The 15,561-nt window shown below is 29.1% G+C and overlaps 1 protein-coding gene across 1 annotated transcript; it reads left to right on the top strand.

Moving 5' to 3' along the window:
• Positions 1-2,771: 2,771 nt before the first annotated feature.
• On the top strand, positions 2,772-14,955 carry LOC129983568 (uncharacterized). The gene is made up of 3 exons (XM_056093093.1): positions 2,772-2,905; positions 8,452-8,631; positions 12,153-14,955. Exons 2-3 carry the CDS (start codon positions 8,610-8,612, stop codon positions 14,774-14,776), a joined length of 2,646 nt encoding a protein of 881 aa, XP_055949068.1. The 5' UTR covers positions 2,772-2,905; positions 8,452-8,609; the 3' UTR covers positions 14,777-14,955.
• The last annotated feature ends 606 nt before the right edge of the window (positions 14,956-15,561 follow it).

The following is a 15,561-nucleotide window of genomic DNA, read 5'->3' as shown; positions in this document are numbered from 1 at the left end:
GTCTGGTTTTGTTGTACTTTTGAGTTATCGTGTTTAGTTGCTCTTGAAGAGATTGATAGACAAATTTTGATTTATTCAGTTTAACCATGATTTGATAGCAATCCCATACCAAATTTTATTCCTCTAGTTGGTAGTGGTTTTGGCGAGGTTTTTTTGGTAGCTCACATTCAGCTTGATCGCCTAACCAATGAAAAAGACACGTAGAGTCCCCCAAATGCTTTTTCTCAAAGAAGTCACCAAGTGGAAATTCATCAACATAGTGAGGCCGTGAGTTTTGACGATTGTAGCATTTCCTCTCTGTATAAAGTAAAGAATTAGTAAAGTAAAATTCTAATGAAAATTTCATTCACAGCTCTGTGATATACCTAGCAGATCTTAATAAATTTGAAGTAATATATTTTTAATAGTTACAGGAATTTTTGCATATATTGTTCCCGAGAAAGTAAAAGGCAAAAGCTTAAGAAGGCAATTCCATTGAAAGCTCCATTCACTGTTGTAGAATATAGTTAAGTCACGTTTAACTTAGATCTTTTTACTTTTACTGGCATCACTTTCTGTCTGTGTATCACATATACAAACAAGTGGTCTTCCGGAACTTTCTTGTATACTCTACAATAAAGATCTTATTCTTCTCCCTCTGCATAAAATTGCCATCTTGGGTAAGGCCACGAATGATTTACACAGCATTGGTGAAGAATAGTAACGAAATGTAGATCCTTGGCTTGAATCTAGCATTTTTATTGAATCAATCGCCAGAATTTGTTTTTTGTACATCTTTTTGCCAGCCGAATGACACCAAAATTCAACATCAAACTGCAGTTGTAGTCATAAGATCATAGCTCGAATCTTGTTGATTTAAATCGTTGTGCTAGTGAATTGTAGCGTTTACATGCATGCGAAAGTTTATTCGATGGATGAGCTACCTTTAACAGATTTGATTGAACATTTGATAAAATTCGACACTTTAGATTCTAAGCTGGTGCATTAAATTTTATTTACCTAACTCTTTTCGTTTTGTACTTATCCAGTTCACTTTTACTCAAACAGCCAGATAGACAGATGGACTTTCTATGAATATATTTCGTTCAAAATTTGATAGAAACCTACAAATTTGGATCTAAATCCATATACCAAATTTCATCAGTCTCAAAGAAGTTTTGATTTTTCGTGATCACAGATTGATAGTGTGGTGAATAGCATATAAGCCAGTTAACAACTACGCTACACGAGCATATGCTTTTGTATCCTGGTTATGCTATTCACCACAATAGATATAATTACAGAAATGTGGTTTTCGGACTCAATAAGGTCTTAAATTTTGGAAATTCGATAAAATATCGAGTTTTAATTACTTTATGATTACTATACTTTCTCTATACTTCATATATGAGAAAAAAAATTAAATGACAGGAACCTGAAATTCGATCGGATTCACTGTTATATACTTTGAAGATCGTAATGAGATTTGAGACATACAATGTGAATATTTGCATGAAAAATGGTACCTTATTTTGATATCCTTTTCACTAATTCTTAAATGAAATAATGTAACTGAGAATATTATGATTAGGTTTGAAGAAATTTAACCAATCCCTTAAGCTTCAAAATTATTCCTTTCTAATCAGATTTAAAAGAGCATCACGTCAAGGTTTTTTTTCCAGTCAACTGAATTTTTATTCTACAGAAATAATTCGTTTACAAAGCTGTTTCCACAAAAATAAAGATAAATAAATGAAAGAAAATTATGAAGGTTCTAGTGCGTTCGCTTTCTAACTTGGTTTATAATATTGCATCTAATGCTGCTAATGATATCTTGTATCAATTTCAACTTTAATTTAAAATTTTATTTTAAAAGTTACATTATTTTGTAAAGAAACTCTAATAAGATGCGATCGCAACTTGTCACACTGAATTAATCCAATAACTTTTCCTATATTAGAAGAAATAAGTACATTTGTCTTTCAAAGAAGTAAGTTGTTATTTTTATCCAGCAAGTTATCATTTTTTCGTGTAGTTGCCAAATTAAAGAAATGTAATTTAGTGTCGAATACGTTAGAATATTTATTACTCTTGAAACTTTGTGATGAATTTATTTGAAACATTTATGGTTTTAGAATGAATCACAAAAGATTTCATAAATCTAGCTATGGAGAAATAAGGAGATTAATGACTTTTGTACCTGCGTAACTTTATTCCAACAAATTCAAGAACTTTTTTTGTCAAAATATTTATTATTAATTGTAGTGAAACGAGACTCTTTATAACTTCATTATGAGATAGATGAAAATGACAAATGAGTTTCAGGAACAGTTATTTAATTATTCTCTAAGTTTAACATTTCACAGGAAAAACAAACCCGAACATGAAAAAAACAAGACATTTACTTCGAATACAAACTAATAATGATTCCCAAGAGGATCATGGGAAATATACCTTGATGTTAATAAAGTAACGCCATCTGTTGTATCACAAGAGAAAGTAGTAATGTGACTGCTACATATTTATAAAGCAGGAAGTATTTAATTTTATACTAACATCTTTTTAAACAAATTATTTTTACTTTTTGTAGATAAGGGAGAAAAAATATTCCGGCTTTATTTCGCATTCCAAAACGAAAAACTCCATTCCAACAAAAAATAATTTCCACTCACGTTCAAGTCAGTGAGTAAAAGCAGTTAAAGTTATGACATCATCACCCAATTCCTAATAAACTACGATTGAAGTAGGCTATAAATACGTCAATGAACAGTTCAAACAAAATAAATGATACATTTATGAGTCTTCTATAGAAAGTTAGGAATGAGGTAGTATTCAAGGAAGTTTCATGGCGAACAGTACTTATGGGTCTTTGAATTTTCTTAAAAATATTCTAGATTTTAATATCCTGTGTTACCAGTTTCCAGTCGTAAATATAGTTTTTGTTTTTCTTTATCGTAAAAATTTATTTTGTTGATTTAATCTTTTTGATAATAGTTTTTAAATAAAAATAATTCTATTTTATTTATATATTTGTGTAACTTTCTATGTGTAAAAAAGCTACAGTAATTTATCATTGTTCTTTAAAATCGTTTAGCATGATTTTATTTCGATATTTTATGTTACTTATTTTTATTTTACAAAAGAATGAATATTGTTAAGATTTTTCTCATATTGCTAATAACACGATAGCGTTTGTAAGTTGGAAATTACCTGCAAATTGAATATAAGAATCGTTATAAATGTTACACAGAGCAAGCAACTTACTTTAGAGCTCGCTAGAGTCGGGCAATAAGTACTCGCTAAACATTTTGTAAATATTAATTCGATTTTTCATTAAACTTTAAATGAAATAGTAGCTTTTTTTTCACATTAACTTCGAAGTATAGCTTCTCTATCTGTACTTATCTTAATTTTATCTTTACTTATAATAAGGATAACTGTCTGTGTGTCGGCACTCTACATGCTAGATGGTTTGATCTAAAGCTACAAAGCCTGGCACATATAAATTTTAAAGAGCAGAAATTTGCACATCGATACGATTTTTTTTGAAATTTTAATCAGAATTTTAAATAATAAAAAATTAAACGGAATTTTGGAGTTTATCAGAGGAAATATCTGATAATATTACAGTTTAAAAATGATTTTTGCGTCATCTTAAAATTCTAAATAATTATTTTTTTCAATGGCACTTTTTATTTTCCAGTATAACTTTTTCAATTTTTTTAGAAATATTTTAAGCCTATTCTTCGGCAATATTTTTCCTACAAAATAAAATTAAATTTGAATGGGGTACATTATGTTAGCATGAAAAGAATTAGCTTTTATCAACGTGGCATTATTACGTTTATAAAAGCTCAACTTAAAAGATTAAATTAACGCTCTCTATAAACAAACTGAGAAAAATGTAATTCTTAGCACGTATCTATAAGAAATAAAAAAAATATTAAACCTAATTTCTCAAAAATAAATGCAAGAATGTATTTCTGTGATCTTATACTAATATAATATGGGATTTAATAAATACAGAATATCCATTCTAATCAGGGCCCAACAATTTATCTCTAAATGTTTATAAATCTTGGAATGTATATAAAAAATGGTCTAAATGAAATAAATAATTATATTTTATGCAGTGTAAGCCAATAGTTAATCAGATGAATTTCAGAGTTTTAAATACTTTTCCCAAGCCTTGATCCAGTGAAATTTAAATTAATAAAATTTTCTTCAGACGCTAACAACATTTGAGTACCATTTTCCTTTAAAAACTAATTTCAGTAACGGAAATCAGTATTTTATAACAACGCTAGATTTTAGACTACTTCGTTAACAATCTCGAGGAAAGTACATTCATCAGTACAATGCTCAGCTCGAAGCTGATTAGCTTAAAAGAATGAAATTTTGATTGCCTAAAAATAATGATATCCAAAGTTTCATGACTCGGTCAAATTTGATCGCAAAATACTGAAACTGTTTGTGATTTAAAAGCTTAAGTGTCAAGAATATTTTACTGCATATAGGATTCACAGGTTCAAGAGAGGGCGTAAACAATTATGAAATGCATTTATTGACTGAAACAAAATAAAATATAATTATTTACATCATTTAATCCTTTTGAAATTAAAATTGTAAACTAAATCTTCTGATAATTGAGAGAAATTTTTATAGAATAATCTCTGAAGTTATTATAGAAATTATATTAAAAAATAATTTTATAATACTAATAAGACTTCAGTGCCGAACGATACTACCCTTTTATGTACTCATATTAAAAAAAAAATTAGTTTCAGCAAAAAATGTGTTTGCATTAATTGAAGTTTAATCACTTCTATTTCGAATTAAATTTCAAGACAATAAAAAATAACGGGTATGCATAGTACAATGAACAAAACATAAGAATTTTATAATAATATGAGTTGTATGACTATTAAAATTAGAAGCTTTTAAATATTTTGTTGAGGAAGCTTAAATCCATGTTATATAAAAAAAGTCTAATTGAAAATTTTAGCTAATATTACTCCCGACGAAACGGTAATTCGCAAGAAAAGGCTAATAATAAATATTATGGATATGTTTGTTTGTGTTGGCATTCAATACCTTTTGACCTAGAGCTATCAAACCTGGCACATTTATACTTTGGAAGGTTAGAATGTGCACCTCGGCGTAAGTTTCTTTAAAATTTTAATTGATTTTTTAATTAATTATAAAGTAAATTAAATAGTTAAAAAAGCCTAAATTAAAAGAATATGTTAATTGCAAACTGTAGTGCAATTTTCAGCAAATGTAATGATGATACTTTTCTAGAAAGATAAGTGTCAAGAAAATTTTGTCTGTCAACATTTGAAATATCGATATTATGAATTCAATAATTTTAAAATACTTCAAATACTAATTAATAAACATTTAGTATTAGGTAGATACATCTAATAGAAAAAATGATTTAAATGAAGTAAAGAATATTATTTTATGCAATTAATAATTGTCAATAAATGTTCTGATGAATGACTAATTGTATATTTTTATATAGACTCTTGATCATATGAATCATATTTAGTAAAATATTCTTGAAACGATAAGACTTTAAATAAAAAAAAAAGATTCATTCTATTGCGACTAAAACTGAGTGAGTTTATGAAAATCTGAATATTACTATCGCATTAAAACGCGCGATTTTAGATAACTGTGTTAACCGTCTCAAAAAAGATTCGCCAGCCAGCTACCAATTTTTTTATAACTAAAATTATGAAACTGTAAATTTTTCTAAAATAGTGCTATTCAAGACTTCATAACTCGGTCATATTTGGTCCCAGAAGACATAATATTTTTTTTATTAAATTCAAAGGTTGGAATGCTAAATATATTTCACTGAGTATGATTTATTAGGACCAAAGAACTGCATAAAACTTAGACATCATAATTTTTCTGGAGTATATTTAATGATTGAAACACAACAAACTGTTATTATTTTACTGATTTAAATCCTTTGAAAATGAAACTAAAAACAGTATTTTATGATGAATGTGAGAAATTTTTATTAAATAATTCTTTGAGATATTACATAAATTATAAAAATTATTCTGTAATGCATATAAGACTTCAATGATAAACTGTTTTTTGTACTCATATTAAAAAATATTTGGTTTTAATATAACTTTTTTTTTTGTATAATTTAGTGTAATCAGTTTCGCTTCAATTTTAAGCTGCAATTTAACGGGAGCAGACAGAAGAGAGATTACAATGAACATAACGGCTTAAAGCCTGAGTGAATTTTATGACTATTAAAATTTGTAGCTTAAAAATATTTTGACGAATAAAATATTAAGGGACAACTTACATAAAATATTTAATTGAAACTTTTAGTGATTTTTACTCCCAGTGTACCAACTCATCGCTAATACGGCTAATTATTAAATTAAAATCACTTTTATATCATTTTAAATTTAAGAAATTGGATTTTTATTGATACCAGTTTTATTTTTGCACAACTTTCTCTTTAATTCTAATAAATACTTAAACTTGCTATTGAACTTTTGTCCGGTTAATTAATTCTTTTTAGTTTACACAGTTTTACAGCTTTTGCGCGTTATAAAGCCATTTTTTAAAAATGTTTCCTAGGCATTTTTTAAAATGCAAGTTGAATTTTATTTTTGTGCATTTCTTTTCTTTAGTTTTAATAAATATTAAAGAATGTTTTCGAAATTTTTTAAAATATTTCTTTTCATTCTTTTAGCTTAATCTCTTTCATATGTATGTTAAGATAATTTTCAAAGCATTTTTTTTTTTTTTTGCACGTTCAGTTTTATTTTTGTGCAGATTTTTTATTTACTTCTAATAAATATATAAAATTGTTTTTGAATATCTTCTGTAATAATTCTTTTCAATATTTGAGCAACAGCCTGTATTTTTAGACATTTTAATATAATTTTCAATGCATTTTTTATACATTATAGTATTCATAATTAAGAGCGAATTTAAAAAATATGTAAAGAAAACAGATTAAGAGACTAAAATTTTATTAATTGTAGCGGTTCAAATTAGCTTAATTTTTTTTCCCTTTTGATTGTATTACAGACCTTTATATATCTGATTTTCTGTCTATTTTAACAGAAATTTCCGAATTGGTTAAACTAGGAAATGAGTTTAGCTAAAGGGCCTATCAATGGCAATTACGGATAAGCATACAAGTTTACTCAACCCTTCCTATTAAAGGCATTCGGATTAAATTTGAATGACCTACAGACGCGACAGCATTGGTGGGAATTGTTGAGTCCTAAGGGCCATCACCAGAAGCGGCATAACCCTTCCCACGGGAAGCATGTCCCGTAATCGGAAAGAAGTAGCTAACCCCCCACCATTACTGTACCCACACGGGTGATTAGAACCAACCCCCATGCCGGAAGCTTCACATCTTTAAATAAGTTCCCCCCACCCCCTTTAGGAGTGATAATTACAGATAACAAAACCATCTTCATCGTCTTTGTTTAACAGCGCAGTACCTGAGTAGATGCATCTCTGGACAAAATGTTATATCTATCAATCTGAATCTGTTTATCTTTTATGTTTCTTTCTTAAGTGCAATTGCGTTTTGTTAAAATGCAGAGGATTTTACAACTCTCTACGTTTAATTTGTATTTGTATTTTTTTAAACATCTGGCGTCAAATTTTGTTCCGTCAAATACTTGCCATTTTTTACTTTCTCGAGTACGAAATATAGAGAAAGTATTGCAATTGTTTTAAAATTCGTACTCCAGCTTTCCATGAATCTCTATATTTTGCCCCTCCAAGAATTCGAAAAACACAATTTCGGAAAATGTCTGTCTGTGACAAATTAGATCCGTTACTCAAAATCCATCCAATCAAATCCAGAGAATTTCGTGCAGCTGAAATGCACATATGAAATTTCGTGTACTATCTTTACACAAAATGTGCAGATTTTTATCAAAATCTGAACAAAACTGGTTCAGAAGTCTGTTTGTCCGGCTTTCAGAATATAAATTAACGAGACTACTACAAAGTGAAGAAAGACAGATACGCAAAAATCGGCATGCAGTTTTGTCATCTGCAGCGTAAACAACTATCAAATTTTGAACCAAATCCAACAAGGAGTTGATCGCCTGCGGGTCTGTACTTTCAGAAACATGTAAACGGGATGGCATTAATCGCCAAAATCTCGCCAACATCACACGATAGATTCCCTAAAACTGCTAAATTCACCGCCAAAGGTTAATATTTCGTAAATATTGTACTCCAATGCCGTGAAGGCGTTCTCTGGAGTAACACATTAGAGAGTATTTGAAACAGCTTGGGCAGACATTTGCACTGATTCGATATACGTTAATAAATCTAAAGCGTAAGTTATTTTAATATATTTCAAGTTAAACTATCTAAATTTCTTCCATAAAAATAGCTTTTAAAATTAATATTATTTTTTTAATTCTTTTAATTAATACTAATGATTTTATTCTTGTGTTTCAGATGCGTGAACGATTAAAGTGTTAAAAGATTTTATTGATCTGTGGATGAAAAGACAGATTTCATTTACTCTAAAACCCTCAGAATGTTACACATATTTCGAACAATGAATGAATTTATCATGCAAATGTTTTAAAATCTAAGAGGAATTCGAATGCACTATGAAAACTATTCTGTTTACAGGTAAGTAAACAATATTATTTTCTTTTATTTCGTGGAAGTTCGTGTTATTTTGTCACCTGACTGTATTATATATATAAAGCATATTTTTATGTGAAGCAGGATGCAGTTTTGAAGACAGTGAAAAGAATTTTGATTTCGTGACGTCGTTTTATTTCATTTTGGAGAAGCAAGCATATGTATAAACGACGAGCAACATACACACAACTCAGAAAGGAAATGAGGAAAAAGCTCTGGAACATTTTATCCCTGGTCTTATAACCAGAGAAATTGATAGGGAAAATATTTCTTCATAGTGCTAATATAATGAAATTTCGATAGGGATTTTTGCTACAAGCGCTGTGAAGGCAGGGGAAACTAAGGGAGGTTTAAAAAAAGAATTTGTCTCGTCAGCTGTATTTTGTCTCTTCACGCGGAGTGTCGGAAAGTTAGGCTTTTAGCCGATTCAGCAATTTTACAAAGATTCTCTTGAATTATGTAGAGACAGTGGAATCGGATCAAGAAATAAGAGAATATTTTAGAATGAAGTTATTATGGGCTGAATTAAGATAAAATCTTGGAAATTAATTAAATTGAAATTAAAGTTTAAAATATCATTACATATTATATATATATATATATATATATATATATATATATATATATATATATATATATATATATATATATATAATTGTGCGTGGCCAAAAAATAGAAACTTTTGAAATTAACTTCAAATTATTTTACATGGAGTGATAAGGGAAGAGGCGATGTTAAAAAAGACGTCTGTTTATATCGCAATGCAAAAGTAAAGTGCTAAAAATTTTTTTCTTCAGGATTTTACTAAGAGAATCTCATAGGGATTTCTTTGATATTTGTAGAATTAAGAAAAGGAATCTTAGGTATCATTGAAAGGTATGCGTGGGTGATACGGATCCTTTCGCTTTGATTGTGAGGAAATGCAATAATCGTCAGTTTTTCAGAGCGTTTATTAGAAATAATTAAATAAAAAGTTTGAATTGGATCAGGAGATAAGAGATCATTTCAAACTGAAGATGTGCTAAATTAAAATAAAAATTGTTTATATATATATATATATATATATATATAAAAGTGCCGACATCATGAAAACCATTTTCATATGAATGTACTCAAATTTGCATATAAAAATTACGTCGCAATCGATGAGCTGTTTTTAATTGTTGTGTTCCAAATGATAGGGTGGTCCGACTTTTCCCGTAAAATATCGGCTAATGCTTGAACATCAGTATTGGTCAGTGGCAGGATGATATTATAAACATCTCATACCTAAAATCATTTTAATTCGGATATCTCAGAATAATAGTAATCCCCAAATTTCTTTTACAAAAATACCCCCTTCTCAAAATCCGCAAAGACAGACCGCGTTCTTAAGGGGTGGTTATACAAGAGATCTAAGCTTAGCTGATAGGTACTAAGCAAATGTGTGCTGGGACATCCTCCCAGCTTAAAGAACGTTTTAAGAATACTTTCCTGTTAGATCTTTATGGGGAAGCGTCTCTAAAGAACAAAGCATTCGCAACGGGAATTCAACTGACCACATTTAACGAAAGGGGGAAGAATTTGGCAGTGATATCCAGGCGATTCCGATAGGCTTTATAGCTTCTTTGAAAAAGTGTTTGGAACCTTTATAAAGATAAACACTATAGAAATAGTGCATCTGTTTGAGTTCCGCCAAGCTACAGGTCACCAATTATGACATGGAGCAACTAGTTATGGGTACAAGACATCAAAGAATGTCTTCTACATAATAATATTCTTGATAGAATAGGCCTTAAGGCCTTAAACAATCATTGATGATCTCATTCTTGGCATAAGCCGATATTGAAGTGTATATGCTTTCAAATTTGTTGGTCACATCACCAAATAAAAACGCCTCCAATCAGACATTGAATATGAATATTTGTTTGTAATTTTTCTATATATAGTTCGTGTATAGTATTTTTTTTTCAACAGATGACTCGTGAAAATTTTTCTAAATTCATATAAATATTTACACAAAACCAATAACAAGTTATACATTTTACACTTTGTTGTTTTTTGATCATCAGTTGGTGAAGTTTTTTCTTTATAATCTCCATTCAATGGAAATTATCTTCATAGGATGATGATAAATTTCCATATAAAAAGTTCTCAGGAAATTTTTTTATTCTCTATATTTGTTTATTTAAGTTCAGATATTCGAAGATTCAAATGATAAAATCTATTTCGCATTTGAAAATTGAGATGCATTGTAGATTCATAATTTGAAGAATACTAAATTCATAATCAGTATTCATAACGAAATTCCTTATTTGAAGTTATTTCGTTTTGAAGTGCAAAAAATGTATCAACTTTATGTCTTTAAAGGACTGAAATTAATTAACATATCATATGACTCTGCATAATGAATGTCCTTATTATGTGAAGTGTACAAACAGTAAATATCCATTTGAATATTTATCTCCAAAATAATAAAATTCAAGATTTGACGCGTCTTCACATTTTAGACCTTTCTTTCTGAAATCTACATTTTTAAAATCATGTTTTTTGTAAGAATGATAACTCAGAAACATAGAAAGTGAAATTGGGTATGTAATATTCATAGGCATTAGAATCTGCATCAAAGTCTAATGTATCAAAGGAAAGTTTATCTGTCTTCGGATTTGTGAGCATGGGAACGCGGTAACTTCTAATCCTTAAGAATTAGATTGTTAAAAATAATTATATCTTCAATTAAATAATTAAGTAATTTTTATCGTCAAAATTGTAGATTAAGTATTAACTAATTTTTACATTCTAATTCTTTAAGCTTCTCTGCCATGAAGTATAAAACAAAGGTGAAGGTAGAATACTCTTTTTAGTTTCGAATTCGTATCATTTCATTCTGAATTAGAAGAAAGAAAAACTTTTTGATAAGACAAGTGTTAGTGGAGGTTAATTTTTCGTATAACTGTACTTAATTTCATACAATATATTCATATTCTGTATATAAAAAACAAGTGCTCGATTTTAAAAGTTCTTTCTATGTAAGAGAAAACATATTTAAATTTTATCAAAAACGGAAATGTATTAATTGCTAATTTTTTATGCACTCATAATGTGGGTTTTTACTTAGCAATGTGTTTGTTTTAAGGTACAATTTAAATATTTTAATTTTTGTTAAAATACGCAATATTGTACCAAATAGTTTGGAAGTATCCTTACTCTTAATATAGTTCACAAATTATCTTATACATAATTAAAAAAAGCTGTCGATTTTATGCTTGTTTTAACAATAAACATGAGTTTCAGATAAATTAAAAATTTAGTTTCCTCACATTGTTTTTATTGAAAAACAGACGTAGAAGGAAAAAAAAAGTATTTTATTACTCTCTCTTTATTTCAAAAATAGTAGCTTCAAATTAATATTGTGAATGTTTGGCTTATTCTCACCACAAATTATTTTGTAGATTTAAATTCTGTACATGACATAATGTGAATCTGAATTATTATTGAAATTATTAAAACCTATATTTCATTTTTAGGTTCTCCTAAATTCCTATATCAGGAGCCAAGGCGAATACCAACATATATGGCAGCTATTATCCGTCGTCATCGATTCGTAATTATTGCTATCATCTGTATTATAATATTAATCATGTATAATTGGTACTTTCGAAGGGAAGAAAATTTCGTATTAAACAATGCACCAGTTCCATATATAAAAGAAACTTTTAATGATGAAATTCGTGCATTTGATTCAAATAAACCTTATTTCTCTGATATGACAAAAATAACTAACAACATAGATGAGAAAGAAACACAATTCACAGATTTACGAAAATTTTCTAAAGATGATGAAATGTCTCTCCTTTTTTCGAAAATGAGCAAAGATGATTCCACTTTGCAAAAAACTGAAGAACACATATATTTCATTCCCATACAAGAAACGGAGGAATTTACAACGGAAATTACGAATGAAATCGATGACGAATTCACTCTTCTCATTAGTGATGAAGAAACATATGCAGATACAGAAAAACAACATCTAGAAACTGAAACATTCTTATCCTCAAAGAACGGTATCGAGGCATATAGAAAGCATTTGTTTCTAGTGAAGTCTTCCTTCGCAGTACCTCATGGTGAAAAACTAGTCACATTATCCACCATAAAGCAACATGCAGAAGGTTTTCCTCCCCCAGACCTGGATAACAAAAGGGCGAAAACAGAACATGTAACATTATCGATGTCGAGCAAGAAAAATGACACAATGGATATATTGAACATAAACAAACACCCTATACTAAAACAGCAAGTGTATTCATCTATGGCATCAAATACTTCCAGTACAAGTGAGAATCCTGTGCTTTTGATAGACACTCCAGGCTGTAAGATACCAAAACTAGATCCATGGGATCCAACTGTTAGAGACCTTATTGAGCTCAAAGATCCGTATGTCTGTCCTGGTCGTCCAGTATTCATGGAATCAAATCCTGGGGGCTCAATAACCTTTAACAGAGATATCTTAGAGATGTATTACGATGTAACACCAGAAGAATTCATTTGTTATTATCAACCAATATACAGAAAGGAAGAAGAAGAAGGAGTTTTCTTAGAAGATTCCTTCACGTTTGGTGATGTAGAAAAGTTAAAACTTGGAGTGCCTATCAAAGAAGATTTTGTTAATGTTTCATGCAATATTAAAGGGAAAAAATATGAACAACACTTAACTTTAGTGCCACTGAAGGAAAACGTCGAAAAAGAAAGAAATTCTAGAAATCCTCCAAATCCCACACTAAATGTTATTCTTCTCGGGATTGATTCAATATCAAAGCTAAATTTTTTAAGGCATTTCCCAAGAACTCACGCATTTCTTAATGAAAAGTTAAAACCTTTTGAAATGAACGGCTACACTAAGGTGGCAGATAATACATTTCCAAACTTAGTTCCATTGCTGACCGGTCAGTTTGTTGAATATTGGTGGAACGAAACATTAAAAGAGACAATGTTTTTTGATAATATTAGTCTTATTTGGAAAGAATATGCAAAGAGAGGATATAGGACATTTTATGCGGAAGATTCCCCTTTCACTGGTACATTTAATTATTTTAAAAGAGGATTTTACAACCCTCCAACTGATTACTATTATCGTCCATTAGCTCTTGCTTTAGAAAGGTGGAAATTTACATCAAAACAAACGAAACATTTTTGTTTGAATTCAGAATTTGAATTGGATGTTATTTATGATTATTTAAAATTATTTGCTCAAACAATGGGTACAAAGCCGTATTTCGGGTTTGCTATGGTTTCTACTGTAACTCATGATGAACTTAACTACGCTAGCTATGCTGATGAACCGACAGAGCGTCTATTGGAGGGTTTGTACAGCACCGGTGCACTTAACAACACACTTTTAGTTTTATTCAGTGATCACGGAATACGCTATGGAAAAATTTGCCGCACGTATGTTGGTAAATTTGAAGAAAGATTACCGCTCATGTATATTCATGTTCCTAAATGGTTCTTGGATCAGTACCCAGAAATAGCCAAAAATCTACAAACTAATCAGGATCGCCTGATGACTCTTTTTGATGTACATGCTACAATGTTGCATATGTTAGATTTAAACAAAAGTCATTTAGAAAGATCAATGTTCACACTAGGGAAAAGTCTTTTTGAAGAAATTAGCCCAGAAAGAACTTGTCCAGCTGCTCATATAGAAACACATTGGTGTCCTTGTCAAATCTTTAATAGCGTTGCTTTAAGCAGTCCTGAAGTTGTAAATGCCTCCCAAGCAATTGTGGATGACATTAATTCTAAACTGCAACCTTATGGTGAAAAATGCCAGGTTTTAAAAGTGGATGCAATTATGGATGCCAGAGTTGGCAAAGCTAATGAATTGTTGTTACAATACTTGAAAACTGAAAATGACGTTATAGATAGATTCATTTGGTTAGGAGAAGAGGTTCCATCTCTTGATGATTATATGATAACACTCGTCGCGAAACCTGGCGGTGGAGTGTTTGTAGGAACTGTTCGCCATAATCCAATGAATAATACCTATAATGTTGAAGGTGTAAATCGAATCAGTATGTATGGAAATACATCGTGGTGTATCGACAGTCAAAAAATGAAAGTATTTTGTTACTGTAAAATACAACTCGCTTAATTTATGTTTGACTTTTAACAAAGCGATACATAAAATACTGATATTGCATGCATTACACTTTAGAACAATTTAAATAAATCTTCACACAGATTGTTTATAAACAATGCCTAAGATGATGATATTTTGTACCATATATATTTGCTATAGAGTAAAGATCTGCATTTTAATTTTTCTTTATTTTTTTTAATAAAATGTCAAAAATAGTTTCATTTGGTATTTATAGTTTTTAATGAATTTTATTATTGAGATAAAGAGTAAAAAAATCTTTTCCCTATCTCTACATAATAAAATTTATTTTTGATTTCTAATTTGAATTTAAAGTATGAGTATACATATTTGGGAGGAATGCGATCAATTAATTAGTAATAATTAATTAGTAATTAATTTATAATAAAATTGATTGAATGATTAATCTTTTTGATAGTCATATACAAATTTTTGTTCCAAGTTAATGTTAAAAAAAAGACCCACATGTATAGCTTTATAATAAAAAAGAAACATAAATACTTTTTAATTATCATTTTTACAAATATTATTTCTACAAAAGCAATAAAATAAACATGGTACAAAATGAATATATCATTATCGACACATCTAACTTAAAAGAAAGGATTCATACTTACTAGCTTAGATTATTAACTTATTATTAAAGATGTATTTATTATAAAGCAAATAGAAATCTAAAACTATTTATTAATTTTATTATTATAATGCCCTTTGATTAAATTCTAATCTTTATAAAAAATAGACATTACAAAATAGATACATTTTTTTTCTTTTTGCTA

This window comes from Argiope bruennichi, chromosome 9 (genome assembly GCF_947563725.1).
Source record: "Argiope bruennichi chromosome 9, qqArgBrue1.1, whole genome shotgun sequence".
Taxonomy (NCBI): domain Eukaryota; kingdom Metazoa; phylum Arthropoda; class Arachnida; order Araneae; family Araneidae; genus Argiope; species Argiope bruennichi.
Note: the sequence above shows the minus strand (reverse complement) of the source record. Positions and strands in the feature narration are given on the sequence as shown.

What these genes read in the sequence shown, in the direction of transcription:
- LOC129983568 (XM_056093093.1), top strand. Translation starts at nt 8,610, where the DNA reads ATGAAAACTATTCTGTTTACAG. An exon ending in GAAAACTATTCTGTTTACAG is followed by an intron (nt 8,632 to 12,152) that starts GTAAGTAAACAA and finishes TTTCATTTTTAG; the next exon opens with GTTCTCCTAAATTCCTATAT.